At 38.4% G+C, this 21,876-nt stretch overlaps 2 protein-coding genes across 2 annotated transcripts; one reads left to right on the forward strand and one right to left on the reverse strand.

Moving 5' to 3' along the window:
- Positions 1 to 3,007: 3,007 nt before the first annotated feature.
- On the reverse strand, positions 3,008 to 17,428 carry LOC113094720 (extracellular matrix protein 2-like). Its single transcript, XM_026260338.1, has 9 exons — positions 16,927 to 17,428; positions 16,253 to 16,317; positions 15,402 to 15,876; positions 15,157 to 15,272; positions 14,435 to 14,567; positions 13,003 to 13,160; positions 12,771 to 12,910; positions 4,598 to 4,924; positions 3,008 to 3,508 (listed from the first exon to the last, which is right to left on the reverse strand). The coding sequence occupies exons 1-9, from the start codon at positions 17,075 to 17,077 to the stop codon at positions 3,331 to 3,333; spliced, it is 1,743 nt and encodes a 580-aa protein (XP_026116123.1). The 5' UTR covers positions 17,078 to 17,428; the 3' UTR covers positions 3,008 to 3,330.
- Positions 17,429 to 19,965: 2,537 nt separating this feature from the next.
- On the forward strand, positions 19,966 to 21,834 carry LOC113094721 (troponin C, slow skeletal and cardiac muscles). The gene is made up of 6 exons (XM_026260339.1): positions 19,966 to 20,186; positions 20,765 to 20,795; positions 20,939 to 21,085; positions 21,178 to 21,292; positions 21,381 to 21,517; positions 21,613 to 21,834. The coding sequence occupies exons 1-6, from the start codon at positions 20,163 to 20,165 to the stop codon at positions 21,642 to 21,644; spliced, it is 486 nt and encodes a 161-aa protein (XP_026116124.1). The 5' UTR covers positions 19,966 to 20,162; the 3' UTR covers positions 21,645 to 21,834.
- The last annotated feature ends 42 nt before the right edge of the window (positions 21,835 to 21,876 follow it).

The raw sequence follows: 21,876 nt of genomic DNA on the forward strand, positions 1-21,876 counted from the left end.
GAGCCTGTTGTACATGTGAAAACAGCTTGAGGCTGAATGAAGAATGAACAGTACTTGTCTGTGGGCCAAAGAGGATATGAAGGATAAGACAGATCTCCTCTGGGCTGAAAAAAGCGTATCCTCAGTGCTCATGCTCTCATGCGGAGGAATCTGAACCAGTCGCATCTTATGCATTCTAATTAGATGTCCAGTTGAAAATGGATCTTGAATGAGTTATACACCACCCTATGGTCTCCTGCAGTGAAACGTAAGACGAACAACAGAGAGTGTATCATTTTAATTACACTACTGGGGAAAATGTTCAGATGGATTTAAGAATAAATTACATTTTAGTTGTATTTAAATATGCCCCTCAAGCTAAAATTGCTCAGAATGTCATCTGAAAATCCAGCAGAACCATGAGCACCATACATTTTGTTAATTGCAGTGGCCACTTTCTTAGACAGTAAAGCACTGTTTTCAAAATGACTGTACAATTATGTCAAATTGTGGTTATTCTGCGTGCAGATCAGATAACCAATTGCACTGGCCAACTCAGTGCTGCTTAGAGGTAATGTGTGATTATATGCTCAGCTAGGAGTTAGACACAGAGTTGGTTTGTTGTACTTTTTTTAACAATAAACATTGTGAGTTGTACTGCTTATTGTGAGCCTCAAAAGAATTCCAGAGGTATTTTTGTTTTATGGCACCTTTTTAGCTTTAAGGGGATCATTATCATCTTGTCAGGACTGATGGTGGACTGGAAAGTCATCAGATTAGGATATTAGGCCATTTCACACTGATGCATAAGCAGCATTTCAATGGAGCTTACGCTTATTAATGGCTATAAATGATACAATTTTAAACAAAATGTATCAGGAGAGAACCACTGAGAACTATTACAATCTTTTGGTTTGCTTTCTAGTAAAATATATCTAAAATTATTGCTGAAACTTGAAATCAGTTTTAGCTTTGATAAAGTAGTGCTTCTGAGTTTTGTGGGCCAGTTTCTTCTAAGCAGTGAACTGGCTATTTAAAGCATTAAGTGTGATGTGTGTGTTTGTGTGTGTGTGTGTGTGTGTGTGTGTGTGTGTAGTGACTAAAGGAGATGAATTATGTTCTCTAAGTACAAGACAAGTAGGATTACTAGAATCTCTAAACTTCTGTCAGAATTGTCCTTGTTGTCAGATTATAAAGACTCTTCATGAGGAGAAGACTCTATAAATAGAAGCATAAGAAGACTTTAAAAGAGACCAATAATAATAATTGACTTGTGTATTTAACAGCAAGCACAGGATAATGTGGAAGACTTTAGCATCCTGAAATGCTGTTTTGATTATTGTGCATGTTTTCATTATTTTATTGCTAATAAAACGTCAGGACAAAGAACGTCAAGAACTAAGAAGTCACATTGTTAACAAAGCTGGAAGGACACCAGGGTTTCTGTGGACTTGATGTGGTGGAGAGGATCACAGACCCTTAGCTCTCTATACTTGGCCCCAATATCTTTAACAATATTTGTTTTTTTGTTTTTTCGCTTATACGGCTGCAAGAATACAAGCATTGTATTTTGCAAACAGAGCAGTCACAGTTATTTAACCTCTCCTCCAGGAAAACCATCACCAGGAATTACGCACATTTGAACCTCAGAGCCATTATCCCTGAACATCAGACAGAAGCCCTGCTGCCTTTCATGTGTCTTGACATTCAGGCCACGGCACATTTGAGACCAACATATGTGATCTTTTAAATCATGTTTCTTTTTTTTTCCTGCGTGCCCAATTTGAAGTGTCCAGCTGCTCTTCTGATCTCAATGGGGCCACAGTTCACGTGATGTGAGCACATCATCTAGGGAAGTCGTGGCCTAATGGTTAGAGGGTTGGACTCTCAATCGAGGGGTTGTGGGTTCTAGTCTCGGGCCGGATGGAATTGTGGGTGGGGGGTAGTGCATGTACAGTTCTCTCTCCACCTGCAATGACACGAATTAGGTTCCCTTGAGCAAGGCATTGAACCCCCAACTGCTCCCCGGGCGCCGCAGCATAAATGGCTGCCCACTGCTTCGGGTGTGTGCTCACAGTGTGTGTGTGTTCACTGCTCTGTGTGTGTGCATTTCGGATGGGTTAAATGCAGAGCACAAATTCTGAGTATGGGTCACTATACTTGGCTGAATGTCACTTCACTTCATCTTTGTTCATCACAACCATCTTTTTTGTCAGTATGCTTAACCAACTCATTGAAAAGCATCAATATACAGTATACTCTAATAATAGTATATCAATGAATGTGCTTTGGAGCTAGTCTAGGAACTTGTATATGATGCGAAATCCAGCATTTTTGTCCGATGTTATTAGGGAACTTAAACACTAATGTAATGCAGGCTTGGCAAACCATTTAAGAGTCTTAGGACTTCTCCCTTTCAAGTAGATTAAAGCAGCGATTTCATGATTTGTAATAGCTGCCCAAATACATTATTAATATTGCAAGTGAATGGAATGTTTTAAAGGACTTTAAATGAGTCCAAATGCTTTCAGTGTAATGCAATTCAAACTAAATGTGTCATGCCACTAGATTGCCTTTGAATGATCAATCAAGGTCATTGGGGGAATCCACAGCTTGATGGTAATATTTAAAAATGCAAGCTCAACATATATGCTTAAAGAAACTTATCTTGAGTCTGAGATACCAGGAGATAATTACTGTATGTACATCACATGCGGTGCTGCTGAAGAGTACAGAGGAGCCCGGTTCAAAGCTGTGGGCGTCATTCACACCTGAACCCATCAGACATCACAGCTCATAAGATCTATCTCATTACCTTGCCATTTAAAACATCATCCCTGATCAGACGCCTCCAGCTGTCACATACCCATCAGTCTCAGAACACGACATTTTTTTAGGTGCACCTACCTGGGCTTGGAGCTTTGGTTCCATCATACAATATCTGACAGACTGGTAATTGTACTAAAACATTTACTCGCTGTCTTGCATTTGAATAAAATCTTGAAACAATTAAACTCAAATTAAAGTATTAGACATGACTCCATTTTAATGTGACATTACAATATGAAGATTTAAAATAATACAATTATACATATAAAATTATAAAATAATAAAATCATTACAGATGCACCAGTTTAAATGAATACTGTAAAAGGGATTTTTTTTATTTATGTGGGTTAATTAGCTTACAAGAAAAATCTAAATAATGTATTTTGTGCTAGTTGCTGAACATGACTTTTTTCAACAGAAGGCATGCACACTGTTAATAGATCTAATGTACATGGTGTTTACCATTCAATCTGAGAGTGACTGGCAGGAGAAGCAGTGACAGGGTGAGGATTCTGTAGCAGTTTAGTAGCCCTGTGTTTGTCTCTGGGGCTCCAGTATGATCCCGCTGGAATCCTGAATGCAGGAGAAAGCAGCACGAGGGATTTTCTTCACATTGATGTAGTTGTACTCTAAATGGACAGTTGACAGGGAAGATTCCTCAGTCCCCTTAAACTTACAGATTGATTTGACCGGGACAGAGCTGAAAACACAAAGCCATACAAATTATTTACTATAACACTTTTCATTGTAGGGATGTACATATTTCCATAATAATTAATTTTGTAATCTTTTCCATTAAAATACTTAAACATCATTTTAAACTTAGAAAAATCTAAAGCAAATGTGTCTTTGAACACATCTATTCTCCAAAATTGTGTTTCTAGACCTTACTTATTGAAGAGCTGTTTAGAGAGCAGAGATATGCATCCCTGTAATTACTGGCAGACCAAGCAAGCACACAAATATTTTAATTAGTGCAGTTAATGTAGTTCACTCTTGCGCGTTGGTTCTCACACTACATCAGCTGTGATATTGGTTGCACTATAGCCTTTGAAATGCAAACTTATATAAAAGCAAGAGTGAACTTGGTGAGCAATAAATGAGAGAGAATTTTTAAAAGAAGATCAAAGAAAAAATTGCAGAGCTGAGTCTGAGCAGGAGAAAAAAAAATCAAAAGAGAATGAGGATTTCAAGAAATAACAGGACAGAGTAGGAGTTGAGATGTGATTGCTGGCATAAGTTTGAGGGGTTTTCACAAATGGAGGTTGCATCATTTGGGCATGTAGAAGCTTAACACTATGGTTCTGTTCCAAAACCTAGTGACGAACTAGACGGCATTTTAAGGCATTCAAACTGTGCTCCATATGCAAATACGGTATTATTAAAAACATTATGCTGCCTTCTCAGATACTTCTCAAATTCAAGTACATTGTATGTTTTTTGAAAGTATTAGGGATTGCAGTATGCACTGCAATGAGCACAGTAAAATGTGCTTATAACAACATTGTTATTCAGTATTGAAAAGTATACACTTTCTTGAGATCAGTAGAGATTCTATGATGATGCCTTAAAAGGTAGCAGTCTATGTAGGGCATAGGCAATGATGTTTTAACCCCTTTAGAAGCAAAGATCACAGGCAACCCCAGATTAATGTTGTACAATATTCACAGCATGTAAAACCATCACACTCTTACTTGATTTGGACAAACTGTGTATCATTAGATAGGTTAAAGACTCCAGCTTTGATATCTGACCACTGCGTTAAGGAACAGATCATTAGCATACATACCTTATACGGTTATGGTCTAGATGCAGTAGCTTGAGGTTCTTGAAATGGCACATATTGTGTGGCACCCTCTCAAGTCTGTTGTTGTCCAAGTGTAACTCCACCAAAGATTGATAAACACCCCGAAATGACTTCCCCAGCACACCGTGCTCTTCTAACAGGTTGTGGGAGAGGCGTAGGGACTGTAAGCCTGGGCGGAGGTGACTCAATGAGTATGGAGGAATGTAGTGAATGTGATTGTGCTGTAGGGAGAGTTTGCGCAAGGCCCTGGGCAGATCTGAGGGGACCACTGCCATCTGGTTATGGGACAGGTCAAGAGTTTCCAGCTTCCTGAGAAAACAGACCGACAGAAGTGTGGTGTTACATCATGGAGAGTATTAGCGGTGGGCGACATAACCAAAGTATATATCACAATATAGTAATTTTATTTTAACGATAACAGTATATACTACAACGTAATTATTTTTGCTGGAGATACGAACACCAAAATGTTCTGTTAAATTTCACAATTCTTGATACCATTTTTGATACAAAAGCAAAAACGAAAACTAAAAAGTATTTTGCGAATTAATGCACTTTAAACAACTTTATAATTCAGAATGCTGTTTAGGTTGTCAATAAATTTGTGTTTTAACAAATCTTTAAGTGAAGGAATTACTCTCATTCACTTCGATACACTAATATTTCTCATTAACTGAAGTCAGTGAGCTTTATTTATAGTTGTCTAGTTGTCAATAAATGTGCTTTTCAACAAATCATTCAATGATTCAAGGGCTCACTCACAACACATAAATGATGCTAACTTTACATATTTTTACCACCTACTGCTGTAAATATGTAATCTGAAGACATGGTCACTGAACTAATTATTGATCATTTCAGTGGACAAATCTGAACAAATATTTTTGCTGAGTGGATTTTAAAAAAAATCAAGACTTTGGGATGAATCCTCACCACTAGAAAGTAGCATGAACGTTATAGGCTTCATCAGAAAGACAAACAGTGGTTCTTAATTCCAGTCTTTGCAACCCCCCTCAGATTTTGTATGCATCTCTTATCACTAGAGACATTTGTTCTATTCGTAAGCTCCCTGTGAAGTGGACACAGGATATTCCACCAAGATTCCAGTTTGAAGCAAATGTATATTTTACGTTCAAAGGGCAACGAAGTGTGCGAGACGTGAATTTAAATTGTATTTATTTAAAGAGGTGTATTATGTTACACGTCACACTTCTCTAGTAAGTTTCATCAATGTGATAAGACGCTGCAGGCCATGGCATAGTGCAAATCCATGAATGAATGTTCTGAAGTGAAGTAAACTTCAATGGATTTCTGTGCTTAGGTAGTAGGGAGCGATGAACAATGTAAAGGGACACTGTCAATCGGAACACAGTTCATGCATGGAGCTCTTTTCTAACCAGCTGATTATTTGAATCAGGTTTGTTAAATAATAGTGACATGCTAAACATGGATACCAGAATGGACCAATGGAATTCATGCTCGTCTAAGCATGTCTGTACAATACAACTTGTATTTGTGTAAACCATGTTAGAGTATTTTTTGATGGTAAGTGTACATCGGTTGCATCATATGTAGTGGGACTCTCTCAAGTGCTGGGGGAGCTTGTGAAGTTTTTTGCAGTGTTTGCACGGAGAACGGGCCCCATGGCAGGTCATTAAACCAGCAAAAGACAGCTAGAGCCAAAACAGCCTGTGTGTCGGCTTCAGTTAAGCGTATTTGTGTGTGTGTGAACATTGTGAAAGCACAAGGGGGGATTGGAAGTGGACGATTTCAAGAGAGTGAGGGAATATCCTAAAATACATGGTAGTGTAAGAGAGGCTTTTGTGTTTTCTGAGAGGGTTCTGGAGGAGGCAGCTGGTGTAAGTTTACAATGTTCGTCTCAGCAGGAGTCAGGAGCACATTTCCTTGGCCTCCGTAACACTGACGGTTCCCCAGCCCACCAGTGTGCTGAGGAGGAATAAGGGTCTCATATTGCAATGTCTGCTACAATAATATCAATAGCTACAGTGACCTCCATGTGGATTTCATTCCCCCAACAAGCTCTGGTACTGACCTTGAGATGAGATGTTAGATGTTGCAGACTGAACGTCAATCAGAATATCTGGCAGTGAATGTAGCTAACAAAGTTCCAGAGAGAAGCCCTGAGCTATTATGTTTAGTTCTAGTTGTAAGTAAAATGAAGCAATTTGACAGATTTATTTTAGATTTATAAAGCATTTTTTGTGTTTGTCTAAAACACTGTGTCAGACATTTGGAAAGTCTTGCTTAGGGCACATAGAGGGTCAATACTGCCACTGGTGAACTTTGAAAAACAAATAATGGAAATAAGTGTTAATGCAAATAGGGGAATTTTCCCCCCTCTTTAGGAGATTTTCATCAACAATAGGGTTGTTAAATAAATCAATGAATGTTTTATTATGCATGTGCGCAATGGACCACTGCCACAATAGAGCCAACACATTAATTTACAGCCAAAAAGACACACACACACACACACACACACACATCCATAACCAAAATACTCTTATATACACAATATACTCTCACCTAAAGGATTATTAGGAACACCATACTAATACGGTGTTTGACCCCCTTTTCGCCTTCAGAACTGTCTTAATTCTACGTGGCATTGATTCAACAAGGAGCTGAAAGCATTATTTAGAAATGTTGGCCCATATTGATAGGATAGCATCTTGAAGTTGATGGAGATTTGTGAGATGCACATCCAGGGCACGAAGCTCCCGTTCCACCACATCCCAAAGACGCTCTATTGGTTTGAGATCTGGTGACTGTGGGGGCCATTTTAGTACAGTGAACTCATTCCCATGTTCAAGAAACCAATTTGAAATGATTCGAGCTTTGTGACATGGTGCATTATCCTGCTGGAAGTAGCCATCAGAGGATGGGTACATGATGGTCATAAAGTGATGGACATGGTCAGAAACAATGCTCAGGTAGGCCGTGGCATTTAAAAGATGCCCAATTGCCACTAAGGGGCCTAAAGTGTGCCAAGAAAACATCCCCACAACATTACACCACCACCAGCAGCCTGCACAGTGGAAACAAGGCATGATTCATCCATGTTCTCATTCTGACTCTACCATCTGAATGTCTCAACAGAAATCGATACTCATCAGACCAGGCAACATTTTTCCAGTCTTCAACTGTCCAATTTTGGTGAGCTCATGCAAATTGTAGCCTCTTTTTCCTATTTGTAGTGGAGATGAGTGGTACCCGGTGGGGTCTTCTGCTGTTGTAGCCCATCCGCCTCAAGGTTGTGCGTGTAGTGGCTTCACAAATGCTTTGCTGCATACCTCGGTTGTAACGAGTGGTTATTTCAGTCAAAGTTGCATTTCTATCAGCTTGAATGAGTCGGCCCATTCTCCTCTGACCTCTAGCATCAACAAGGCATTTTGGCCCACAGGACTGCAGCATACTGGATGTTTTTCCCTTTTCACACCATTCTTTGTAAACCCTAGAAATGGTTTTGTGAGAAAATCCCAGTAACTGAGCAGATTGTGAAATACTCAGACCGGCCCGTCTGGCACCAACAACCATGCCACGCTCAAAATTGCTTAAATCACCTTTCTTTCCCATTCTGACACTCAGTTTGGAGTTCAGGAGATTGTCTTGACCAGGACCGCACCCCTAAATGCATTGGAGCAACTGCCATGTGATTGGTTGATATGATAATTGCATTAATGAGAAATTGGAACAGGTGTTCCTAATAATCCTTTAGCTAAGTGTATATGTATACTTTATTATTTTTAAGTATTTTAATATTTACTATTATTTTTATTATATATTTATTTTACATCAAGATTTTATATATTGTAAACTCATTTTTATTTATATTATATTAGCAGTCTCTGAAAATGCACAATTAAGCTGACCAGTAGAAAAAAAAAGTATTACACTGCCTGAGCTATATCTAAAAGTAAATACCACTGTAAAAAACTTTTAAACGCGCAATAAAAGATACCTGTGTGACAAAACAGCCATAAAATACAGTTTTCTAATAAATAAATAAATAAAAAGTTTAATTCCAAACACAATAAAGCAGTTTCAGGGTTATTGGCTTCTGATGTCCGAGTCAGATTTATATACTGACATTGTTCTCAAACAGACTCCCCCCACCGATAAGCCAATAACGGTGAGCATTTTTAGGGAGCACTCCCATATTGAGAATCAGAGAGCACGGCTGCCACCTCATGTCCAAAGGCACACCAATGCCAGCATTGCACAACCCTTATGTAATCAAAGCACAATTCGTTGGATCTCATGTTATATCATGCATGCGGGAGACCCAGGCACAGCTAAACTCCCCATCATTTAGAGCACTATGATTTGAACTAGCAAGAGCTAGCAATGGCATAACCATCTCCAGCTGTGGCCCTGTAATTCGTGCTCTTTTCCTGACATTATTCACAGAACAGGGTTTTTTTTTTTATTTACACTTTAAAAGAGTGAACGGCATTTACATATATGCATGCATGTGTGTCTATTCATATCTGAACAACCGATGGCTCTCGGTTGTATCCTCAGACAGAGACACTTTATATAACTCATCATGAAATGAGAATGTGAACTTCTTGGTGAAACTTCACTAACTTGCATTTTTGTCTGCTTGTGTGAGAAAACAAGCAGTGCATGTCCTATGTTTCACCCCCCTGCCTCATTCCTGTAAGCTCAGTCCACCCAGCGCATCAACACTGTCCTCACATCCATCCAAATCCTCAGTCTAAGGTCATCGGCCTGCAGAGGAGCCCTCTCCCAGCACACCCTGTTCTTCACCCCGAGAACCAAAACAACCCTCCAGATGACAGGGGACCTGTCGTGTCAATGCACACACACAAAAAATTGTGCACCTAAATAAACACACAGGCATATGAACACAGAGAGCACCGCGTTCCTTCAACCCCAAGTTGCACAGTTTCCCATGACATTTGACTGCGTATTGCTGACGTGACGTCACTGGTCAGAGATGAGTCACTTTTAAAGAAACTTATAAAGGCTCTTATTAGCAGTTCTGCTAGAGCTTCTCCTCTAAGAGGAAACAAGATATTTCTTGTTAAACCTGAAAGATTTCTGTCACTCCATTGAAAGTCCATGCAAGTTAAACTTTCAAGGTCCAAAAAGGTCATAAAGGCATCAAAAGAATGCTAGAGTAAGTTTAAATGCAGAAACAAATATAGAGAAAAGGAAAAAAGTTGATTAATACGAGGTGCCTTTGTTATGCTGAGGATCTGTAATAGTTATCCGTTAGTATTTCCAATCATTTTATAGCAGTTCTGGCACAAGACCCCCAGAGGCTTTGCCATCTTTGGGCCACAGATGTTTTTTTTTTTTGAGGCAATCTTCTCAGCTGGGAATGTAATGTGACTGATCACAAACAAGATTCAAGAAAACATTGCCATGGCTACATCTTTATGTCTGTATGTATGGAGAATATGCGGCTGGGCTGCTTTGAAAAATGGAGTGTTGAGGTGTTGATGGAGCAGGGATTTAGACTTAGACCAGGACATTATTTGGGCTGACAGGCACTCATAAAGGCTGAAGAAATTAAAGCCGACAGTAAAAGTCTTGTCTTAACTCAGGGAGGTTCAGAGATTTGTGCCAAGATAATAGCATGGTGCAGCAGTGTTTGGGTAAATCACAGGATCACACACATGACTGCATGCACACACACATACATCTACAGTAACAATTAACAGTAGCAATTTGGTGACAAAGTGACACTATTTTAAAATAAAGAGCCTCTAAAGTTAAGCTGATTGTAGATCAAAGCTCACTTGTGCTCATTGCAGCTAATTACAGGTTACCTTAAAAAGGCAGCTGGAAAGTAAACAGTGCACCAGCCATCGAAGCAGTTCCAGTGATAATGTCCACTTTCCTGGTAATGCAAATGTTGAAAAGAGTGAATAGAAAGAGAGAGAATTGGGAGTTCCTGCAAACCGCTTTGAATGGTACGGTTTCAAAAAGATTTGCAAAATGTCTCTCCATTTTGCAAGAAAAGAAAATGAGTAAAAGATGTTCAAGATGAATAATGTATTAGTCTGATTTACTGATGGTATGAAAAGACAAAAAGCTTATGGAGCAGAGAAAGTTGTAGTGGAAGGTCTCATTTTAATTTACTTTGGTCTGTTTCTCACATAAAACTTGTATAACATCAGAAGACTTAGATATAAATCATGTAGGCTACTTTTATGTTAATGTTGTGGTGCTTTTGTCCTTTTAGAAACTTGAAAGTTACATTTCACATTCATTGTAATGGCATGGTGAATCGCTGCCAGTGATTTAAAATATCTTATTTATAAAGGTTTGAAATAACAGGAGTGTGAGTAAATGCCTGGATGTTCATTTTTGGAACTTTAGGTGTCTCTTTTAGGTATAAAGTACTGATTACTGTTGCTTTCTGATCACAGCATCTGTTTTTTTTTTGTTTTTTTTTGTGTTTTTTTTTTAGCTTTTAGTTGAAGTATGGATGTTTTATGTGTTAACCACATATCTGCAGTTTGGCAACTCTAAAATTAAATCCACAAATGTCTCCCTGTAGGAATGCTTGAGCACCACGACCACTCCTGCATGATTCATACCCCACACATTCACCATCACACAGCCAAGCCATAACCAGTGCGCTCCATTTGGTTGAGCAGCCAAACATCTGCATTCACCGCAATACAAGTGCAAACTCTTATCCATGAGTGAACTCAGGCCTAATTACAAAATAGTCCCCAAAATCCTCCATATATGACCCTAGACGAAGTCTTTATTGCTCATGAAATTAAGCTTGGATTTCCAAACAGCTGGGACATGGTGTCAGGGCTCCACCATTTCACTACTGCTTGCGACAATGAAAAAATATTTAGGAGCACCAGTGCGATTGTATTTTTTTATGTATGTGCTCAGGGGGTGTCAAAGGTTTCTACTTACGTGTTTTTGCAATTTCTGTTGATTCATTGTTAACCAGAATCCACTCACTGCTCAAATCACTGGCATTTTGTTCAGTGCTGAGTTCTGCACGCTCACAAATCCTCTCATTTTAACAAAGTGTGGACAGGGTCTAAACAAGAGATTCAGTGTTCAGTGTAGGGAGCTTCGTTGATTATAATGGAACTTTATGAGATCGCGATGGACTGAGGTAAGTGACAGCTTTTAATGATTATTAAGGGAGCTTGCAAATGTTATACCGATTTAATACAACAGTACAATAAACGAAATTAAGCAACTTATATTCTCTGACTATACTATCACCTGATTTTGCTCTATTTCATCAAAGAAAATAGTTTCAAACAAAGTCACAGCTGAGCCACTGCACATCTCCAAGCACACACAGCAGTTTTTCGTTTATGAATGAAACTATAGAGTCAGTAATTCAAGTTCCCGTTCATAAAGATTTCATACAAGCTTAGTTCCTGAAATTATCTTTTCGAACAAATCACTTGAATGATTCAGTGATAAAGTGACTTGCCACCACTTACTGAAAGTTAAATTTTTTATTTTTTAAAAGATTAATTTTAGTTATTCAAATCATTTCCATATTCAAAATTGTATATTTAAAATCATGAATCTTTGAATAATACTGATCGGTTAATACTGATTTCTTGATTGGTAACTTATTCTTCTTATTCTATTTTTTTAATTAGAAGTTTCAAATGATTCCGATGATGAGGAACACAGGTTTATAGCACAGTGTTCAACACATTTGGCGATAGAGACTGTTCTCATCATGTCTTTTGTGCACCATCTAGTGGCTAATTAGGTAAATGTACAAAGGGAATTGTGTGTATATAAATCTATAACTTACATATTCATACTAATGTAAAAATACATTACAATATATTGTATGAAGTATTTCATATATAAATATATAATTTTTTTTTTTTTTTTTTTTACTATTTATGACCAAACATGAACTAAATATTTTTGGACTGTATACGGTATATAGAAATGTGTTTTTATATAAAAAAATGATTGTTTAATTTGATAATCTATATTAAATATAGATTTTATATTAAATTTTGTCTTATAAATATATATTTTGTACAAATTATAACAAAATAAAAAATGTTGAAGCAGATTATTATTCCATAAGCAATAAACATATCTAAAAAAGTGCATTAATAATGCCAAAAAAAGAGCATGTGAGACTCACGGCAGGTTGATCCAGGCCTCAGGGTAGAAGCTGTTCTCTTTTAGGAGGTTGTGACTGAGATCTAACACCTTCAGGTGGACACACTTATCCAAAAGCTTGTCCTGCACTTCCACTATTTGATTGTCCTGCAACCTCAGGACCTGCAAATACACCAAGATGAGTAAAATGTAGAAACCATAAAGCTATACATAGAAGCAAGTGACTGAAACATTGGCTAGGTTGCAGAACTGACCTCTATAGATGGGGGCAAGTCTGCTGGGATAGCACTGAATCTGTTTTTATCCAGTCGTAAAAACTTGAGTGCCTTCAGAGGTTTGAAAGCAAAGGGTTCAATGCTGCCCCCATAGAGAATGTTTCCTGCCAGTTCTAAGACTTTTAAGTTAGACAGGCCTGCAGAAAACGAAATCTATTAGTTATTTAAGTTAAAGGTGTATCAGTAATTTCTTTTTATTTTGAAATATCCTAGACTTATTCTGACACCTAGTGGTGTGGATGTAACAAAACAAACAAACCCACCCTGTTGAAAAATAAACCAGCATATGCTGGATAGGTATGTTATGAGGCTGGGATGCTGGTTTGAGCTTGTTTAAGCTAGTCCTTTGTTGGTTTATGCTGGTCCTTAGCTGGTAATGTGCTGGTCCTAAAGTGGTCCGACCATCTTAAACCAGCAAAGGACCATCTTAAACTAGCAAAGGACCATTTTAAACCAGCAAAGGACAGCTTAAACCAGCAAAGGACCAGCTCAAACCAGCAAAGGACAAGCTTAAACCAGCAAAGGACCAGGTTAAACCAGCTTAAACCAGCAAAGGACAAACTCAAACCAGCAAAGGACCATTTTAAACCAGCAAAGGACATCTCAAACCAGCAAAGGACCAGCTTAAATCAGCAAAGGACAAACTCAAACCAGCAAAGGACCATTTTAAACCAGCAAAGGACAGCTCAAACCAGCAAAGGACCAGCTTAAACCAGCATCCCAGCTTTAAAACATACCTAACCAGCATATGCAGGTTTTTTTTACAGGTTTTTAAAACAATAGGCATTATATGGTATACCAACTTTGTAAATAGTTACAGATAAGAAACTATGCTTAATACACTGAGCAACTACAAGTGTTTCAAGGTTGCTATGTGAGACAAGTGACAAATGAAAATATTACATGTCACTATATATGCTCAAAATATAAAACATGTTTGATTTCCTCTGACTGTATGGAATCATAGTCTGAAGATAAAAAATTGGAGTCTGCTCATCTACTACTACATGATTTTCTGTGAAATCTGTCGTCTTAAATCTGCGGACTGGCTCTGACTGACTGATCTATAGCGTCAACTTTTCCAGACTGTAAATCAAGGCAAAAATCTGCAGTGTATTCCAGCCTTTAGATGTACTGTATCTTATGAACAAAAGAATCCAGCAGCAGGGACGTTACTAAGATAAAGGAAGTACTATTCGGCTGGTCATGTGATCTCAACATGTTGACCCCCACCAGGCGACTCGTAATAAAAGAGCTTTAGTTCAGCTACTGATATGAGACTAGATTATATCTCCTTTGAGTGTAAATTATATAAATTATCGTTTTCAAAAGTACTACTCCATTCTTCATCTGTAAACCTTTCTTAAATTAATAAGCAACTGAACTGAATAAACTCAAAAACAGCACAAACCTTTGAAGCTGTGTGTAGCCAGTTGGTTTATTTTATTGTTGTTTATCTTTAGATCCTCAAAAGAAGATGGCAAGCGTGGAATTGCTGTAAGTGCATTGTCATCAAGTTTCAGACTCTTCAGCTTTGTCAGATTCTGTTAAAAGAGCAGAAAAATGCTTGTCTACTGAGTACTTTGTGGTTACATCCTGTCTGCTTTGGGCTTAGTGAATTGTGAGACTGAATTTTAACACAGCAATGTTTCCACTGTGCCAATCACCAAATGAAAAGCACGTTTGCACAGTTTGTTTTGTTATTTTAATGATAAGACATATATTTCAAACCCTGCTGCCCTGGACTATCGGAGCTGCCTGACAAATTGTGCACTCATTTCCCTTAATAAAAAGCATTTACTCTTATGCTAACTTCACCGACATTTCATAGACGTCCAAAGAAGACAGTGGCATTTTCTTCAAGTTGCGGTTCCTGTTTTCATGCTGCTGAGTTTACTTTGGAAGTGGTGTGTTTGGTCTCTTCTAAAAGTCTCCTGCTGTGAAATCCGTCCGTATCTTGGCTGAACTTGTAATTAGCCGTTTTAATTTGAAACTTTAAATTTGCATGTTCTTGAAAATCCTGACTAGGATGGAATTATTTTTAAATTTGATGTAGACATCTACAATATATTCACTTTAAAGATTACAGGAGTATAAAGCTGGTGTAATTGAAGGGAGAAAAAATGGCAGTACCATGAAAAGTCTTTGGCCGAAAGAGGAGTCTTCCAGCTTGTTCAAACTTAGGTCAAGCTCTTCAAGTTTTGGCAGTTCAGAAAAACCACTGGGAGTAATTCTGGTTAAGTTATTTCCTGTAAGACAGCACATTGGTTAAAATGTTTAATGGCTGTACTTATAACAAAACACAACCAACATGATTTATAGAGCATCTCAATGACTCATATACTTTTGTTGGACCGTTCAGCCATTCCAGACCTTACCAGGCAGTTCAAGGATGGTGACTTCCTTGTTTGTGATGACTGGAAGGTGGGAAAAGCCAATTTGCTTGCAAGATATTCGACTTCCTGCCAGTTTGCAGCCTTCTGGTAACGAGTCTTGGCTCGAAGTCCTGTTAGGTGCATCATTCTCCTCTTCGCCTGCCTCTTCTTCCTTTCCCCCCACCTCCTCCTTCTCTTTTTTCACTTCCTCTTCATCATCATCATCATCATCATCATCATCATCATCATCATCTTCTTCTTCTTCCTCGTCCTCATCATCATCATCATCATCTTCTTCTTCTTCATCCTCATCCTCTTCTTTTCTCTTTGCTTTCTGTTCTTTCCCTTTGTCCAAGAGGTGTTTTTTCTCCTCTTTGAGTTGCCTCAAGATTGCATCGAGTTTACCTGTGGCTCCGCCCCATCTCTCCAACACAGCATTGAGCTCCACCCACACAGCCTCAGTTCGCCCCCTAGCTGACTGATGGGGCACACGGAAGGCACACATTAGTGACACAGGAATGACCGGAAACACGCTGGACAAACTAATCAAACTAAATATAGTGGACAAATAGCACAGGCAGGAATAAAGAAGGTGGAAAATGAGAGGCTGAGCATTAAGACAGGAAGCAAAAATAGACTTATAATTAGCATTTATGGTATGGTTGTGTATCTTGGACTGCCAGAATACACACACTTGTTTCACTGTAACAACAGTAGCAGCCTGTGCAGCAAACAGGCATTACTATAGTACACAAGTATGGTCATGAATTCAATTTTTACTGTTTTCTATATGTTTCACCAAACTGTTTGATGTAAGAATCCTGATTGGTTTTACTCCAGAAATACAAACTCACCTGTGTACCTTTGGCAGTGTCGCTTACTTGCCTTGTTCTTTGTGCTTCGCTGGTTCTCTTTTCATCTGCCAATGCAGCCAAGATTCAACACAATAATAACACAATCAGTGAATTCAGAACCATGTGTGAACCAAAAGCTACACTGTTGACAGAAGAAGCTACACATACTCTACCAATCAGAAGTCTGGGGTACGTTTTTCTTAAATAAATTACTATTTTAATCCAGCAAAATGTATAAAATGTATTAAAATGACAGTAAAGACTTTAACAAGGTTACAAAAATTATGTTTTAAAGAAACATTTTTTGAGAAAAGTCATCATTTGTTTGCCAGTACCATCCGCTTTCATATTTTGTTATCTAATGCAATATGCAGAGACACACACACGTCCAAATATTTAAAGAACTTTTAAACAATGTAAACTATTTTGTGGTAGATACACCAAAAACCAAGGAAGCTGCATTTACCTCTCTTTATTTCTACCAAAATATTCTTTGATGCTCTGTAACTTTACTTAAGTACTTTATCCTAGTTCAATAAGCGCTTCAATAAACATGAACAAAGTATAACAGACACCATGAACTATTCACAGTGGTCTTGTCTGACCATTTCTGGGACTGCATCCTCTGTCACTCCTCCTGAAATTATCATTACTCACATTGCTGATCTACTCACTTGGTGTGGATGAAGAATCCACCGGTTGATGCTGCGAGGATGAAACATCTGTCTCAGATGAAAATGTGGTGAGTGAACTCAGTTCATTCAGGACTTCTCCTTCCACAGATAAAGCTCCAAAGAACATGCAAAACAGAAAAAGAGCCTGCATGGTTGTGATGTGATCTGTTCGGACGCTCCCCGTGTACCTGCAGGCTCACCTCAAGCTACCCTCTTAAATTCCCTCGTAGTCAGCGGTGAGAAAGAGGAGGGGGTGGAGAAAACAGGGAGGAGATAGTTAGACATGTACAAGGACCTCCGTTGCTTATAAAGTCAACGCTTGTGCCAACAAACACTAGAGTTCGGGACAGAAAGAGAGAGAGGCAGAGGAATGATGGTCAGTGTCAGTCACGACATGCCACAATGACAATGTTCACACCTTGTAGCACTTGAGATGGACAAATGAAAGAGTTATCCAAACAAGAGGGCAGTGAGTGAGCAGTCTGATACCTCAACCTCAACAAGTTACTGCCTGACATACTGCTATTAGTAAGAAAAAGAAAAAGATTGTGCCAAAAGAGAAAGATATTGTTCTCTAACTCATACAACAAACAGATGGAGGCAGACATGCATACAGACAAATGCTATGTGTTTTCAAAGCATACAGTTACACTCCTCTCTTATTATAGAATGATTTATATATAGTTTCACATTTCGAATGTCTGAATGTCATTGCATTTGATAATTAGATTGCAATGCTTGTGATAACCTTAATAAATTCCACTAGGTTTGATATTATTGTTTTCTAGACCAATGATATTCATACATTTTAAGTTTGGCACCGGCGTCCAAATACTTTTTGTGTAAAAGTTCCGTAAACACCATCTTTTCAGTTTCACTCATTAGTGTGAAATCAGAGATTTGATAAATCTGTGGGGGAGGCCAGAGTTTCGCTTGAGTGAGGGTCTCACAGACAAGCTCTCAGGGTCACTTTGTATAGGGAGAGATTGTTTTCAATTACATTTACACCATAAATTATCACTGTACAGTGAGATATTGCCTTGCCACTCTGTTTAAATTTGCTCAGACAACATGGGATACAAAATGGACAACAACTGTGTACGCTGACATAGGAAGCATATTTTTTATGTGCACACCTTTATATCTCTTTTTCAGGTTTCTTAAAAGTTGTAATCTGATGTGCATTTGCATTATATATCAGATATCATATAATATTCTCCCTTGTCAACCAAGATCCTTTTTAAATGGATGACCTGGTATTTCTGTCCAAACAAACTGACGGTAAGAGTTAGAGAGTATCTGTAATTTTATGCTATCTGGTAAAACCACTTTGCCAGACTGCTGCTCCTTGTACAAATGTCTGTCTGTAGTGAGTGTGATCTGCTGACCTGTCCGGTGTCCAACCCCACTCTGGCCTCATAGATCTGTCCCACACACACTCTCTGAACCTCAGTGTTTCAGCTGCTACACATTCTCAAGATGAGGTGCTTGCGTCATTGCTGGTCATGGAGAGAGCTGCTGAGAACATGGGCAGAGAATGATACATTTGATCGTCGGCTAGATTAATGAGTAAAAGCAAGGGAAGGAGCTTCCTCTAAAACACAGCAAAAGTTTGTAAACTTTGATGGCAAAATAAACCCCAATCATTATGCTTTCATGCTTATTATGAAATTAAACCACTATTTGTCTATGAATTGTATGTGTGTATGCTCTGTAATCTCTTAGTTTAATAGTCTTTTAAGGGAAGGTTCATGGCTAGTAGGTGGTTCTTAAATTAGACCAGAGGGATCAAAAATAGCATATGTATCATTATGATGTCAGAACCAGAGGCATTAGTCTATGCTTGAAGCTTTCATGCTGCTTGTGGCAGCAACCTTGATACTGATGCAGTCTGATTTTGACATAAAATACTGATTGATTTGTAGAGAAAGATGACGAGGGGGGGGGGGGGGAACCCCAACATCAAATAATTCTGAAATATTAGATCAGAATCTAACTTATCGCTTGCAGTCAGGACTGATGTAATAATTGACAAAATAAGTTTTCAAACAGCTCAAGCAAAAGATGTGACTCGAGCGCTAGGTTCTTTTCTCTGGACTTAATTATAGAATAAAGGTGGAATTGTGGTGCGGAGGTGCCACAGTGAAGCAGCTGTTTATATATCACTGGTCTTAGATCTCGAATAATTAGATGTTTCCCCTGATCTTTCATTCAGAATTGCATCTAAAACATTATCTACGATGGACATGAAAAAAGTTATGGATATAAATATCATCAAAACATCCGAGAACTCTAGTGAAACTCTAGTTCATTTTTCCAATTTAAAACAATGATTTACATTGCAAATTAAATTTTAGAATAAAAAAATCAGAGTTAGTTTAAGACTATATAACCCAATAACCCAAAGACCATCTTAAGCTTCAATGCTCTAGAAACATTTATATATATATATATATAATATATATATATATATATATATATATATATATATATATATATATATATATATATATATATATACATATATATATGATTATTTTTACATCAAAACATTTTTGTTAAAATATTTTCTCCAACTAAATTTAAAAAGAACCACTTCCAATGTGGTTCTTTTTAAATTTGGTCATCCAGTCACACATTTTCACTGTGCTTTTGTGACTTTGAAGGGAATTATTAATGTTTTGGGTCCTCAGCAACCCCAAACATTGGTTAAGATTTAATAACAAGAAGTGCTATTGGCCTCTTTGATTATAGTCATTTCTTTCACACATAGGACCAGTGCCTCCCACAATAATGCAGTTATGATGCTGCTCAACAATGACTGGCAAATGCAGGTGACCAGTGGATAAGTTTAGAACTTGATATGGGGTTGTTGCTCAGGCTGCCAGAGACCAGTGCCAAGGACTTATTGTCATAACTCCAGTTCTCCTGCCTGTTGTCTCTGACATTCCTCCTCTATTTATATCCCATACCATCTCTGACCCCTTTCTGTTCTGCTCCCTTTCCTTTTTCACCCATCCCTCGCTCTCTTAGATAGGAAAGGGGAGTGACAAAAGGCTCTGTCTTTTCTGGGGCGATCCATTCCAGCCATAAAGGCCAAGGCAGGTGGCCCTGAGACTCTTCGTCCTGTGTCTGCCGTGAAAAGAGGAGTGCTGGGTGACAGGGCTTCAGTGCTGGATTACCTGTGAGGAGCCTACAGACAATTTCTAAAAGGAAACCTCAAACCTAGAACAGCCATGGATGATGTATATAAAGCAGCGGTAAGTTATTAATGCACTAATTATAAGCATTTCATTCCACTCAGGCTGCCTGTGACCCTGTAATAAGAGTCCCATAAGTTCTATCGTATTGACGCGTCAGCTAAATGATAAATAAATAAATGTTAACTGGTCCTTGACCATTTCCTTCCTCTGTAAATGACAGATTTCAGCATTCAGAAATCAATCCGTCGGGGAAGTTAGCGCTCAAGGTTAAATCAATAAATGGGAGATAGGACAGCAGAAGTTTGCGGCCCTTTAAGGGCACATGGCACACCATCAAAATGGATTAGGTCAAAAAAATTAGCAAAAAAAACAGTGTAAGGTTTAGATTTAGCATATTCCGTAATAGGTGGTGAAATAGAAAAGGGTCACTGACAGTGAGGCTAAAGCATTTCAAAATGGGGCAAAGGGTGTCTGGTGTCCGAAGAACATTGCACGAATGACAGCTGTCATTCCTGTAAAGAAAAGACCTTGGTCAGTCTCTATCGAATGACATGCTGTACAGTCTAACAACATATTGTATTTTTAGATCAAAGTCAACTTGAGCAAAGCTTTGAGCTCTCTTTTCCACCTAACAGGTAGAAAACTTGACAGAAGAACAAAAAAATGGTGAGTTTCTTTTTTTTTATCTGTCAGTTTGAATATAAAGCTGCATGTATTCTGGTGTACCACAATGTCAGCTCTCTTAGTTGTAAACTTACAAATGTTACTGACGTGTTACATTTGCGCTGTTATCTGACTGTGCCTGGCAGAGTTCCGTGCTGCGTTTGACATCTTCGTGCAGGACGCTGAGGATGGCTGTATCAGCACTAAGGAGTTGGGAAAAGTGATGAGGATGCTGGGCCAGAACCCCACTCAAGAAGAGCTGCAGGAAATGGTAGATGAAGTAGATGAAGATGGTATGTTGGATTTTAGTTAAATCATTCATATGCATGTGTATAGTTTATGGCACGAATTGGGATTTCATTGGTGATTGGACTGTGGGTTGTAGGAAGTGGGACTGTGGACTTTGATGAGTTCTTGGTGATGATGGTGCGCTGCATGAAAGAGGAGAGCAAAGGAAAATCAGAAGAAGAGCTGGCTGAAGTCTTCCGCATGTTTGATAAGTATGAACTGGATTTTTTTTTAAAGCATATGGTATTGTATTTCAGATTACCCCTTATACTAGATGTGTTTTATCGTGGTCTCTTTAAGGAATGGAGATGGTTACATTGATTTAGACGAGCTGAAGAACATGCTGGAGTCGACAGGTGAGGCCATCACGGAGGACGACATCGAGGAGCTCATGAAGGACGGAGACAAGAACAACGACGGCAAGATCGATTACGACGGTATTAATTTGTACTCAAAACATGGTACATGTATGAATTTTAAAATAAAACGGCAAACCCATTTCTACAATTAAAATATGCATTACTTTTAACAGAGTTCTTGGAGTTCATGAAGGGTGTCGAGTAAAAATGGCACCTGACGGATCCAGAGCTGGTTTCATTCCCTGACCCAATCCGTCTCTCTGACATCAACACATGGACACTCATCTGTATTTCATACATTTCTCGAATTTGCTTGAAGTAAATGGTATCATGTACTGCTGCCCAAAACATTTGTTATTTGTGCTCAAGTAAAAACATTTTGTGTACATCTACAACTTTTTTGTTTTCCTTCCCTAGCACATTTCTTTTTTTTTTTT

Source organism: Carassius auratus, unplaced genomic scaffold (genome assembly GCF_003368295.1).
Source record: "Carassius auratus strain Wakin unplaced genomic scaffold, ASM336829v1 scaf_tig00215416, whole genome shotgun sequence".
Lineage (NCBI taxonomy): Eukaryota > Metazoa > Chordata > Actinopteri > Cypriniformes > Cyprinidae > Carassius > Carassius auratus.

Bases quoted from the DNA above. Each gene is read 5' to 3' on its own strand.
- LOC113094720 (XM_026260338.1), bottom strand. From the start codon at position 17,077: ATGCAGGCTCTTTTTCTGTTTTGCATGTTCTTTGGAGCTTTATCTGTG. The intron at 16,318-16,926 runs GTGAGTAGATCA...CTGCATTGGCAG, and splicing joins GGATTCTTCATCCACACCAA to ATGAAAAGAGAACCAGCGAA. The intron at 15,877-16,252 runs GTGAGTTTGTAT...GTGCCCCATCAG, and splicing joins ACACTGCCAAAGGTACACAG to TCAGCTAGGGGGCGAACTGA.
- LOC113094721 (XM_026260339.1), top strand. From the start codon at position 20,163: ATGGATGATGTATATAAAGCAGCG. The intron at 21,293-21,380 runs GTATGAACTGGA...GGTCTCTTTAAG, and splicing joins GTCTTCCGCATGTTTGATAA to GAATGGAGATGGTTACATTG. The intron at 21,518-21,612 runs GTATTAATTTGT...TACTTTTAACAG, and splicing joins CGGCAAGATCGATTACGACG to AGTTCTTGGAGTTCATGAAG.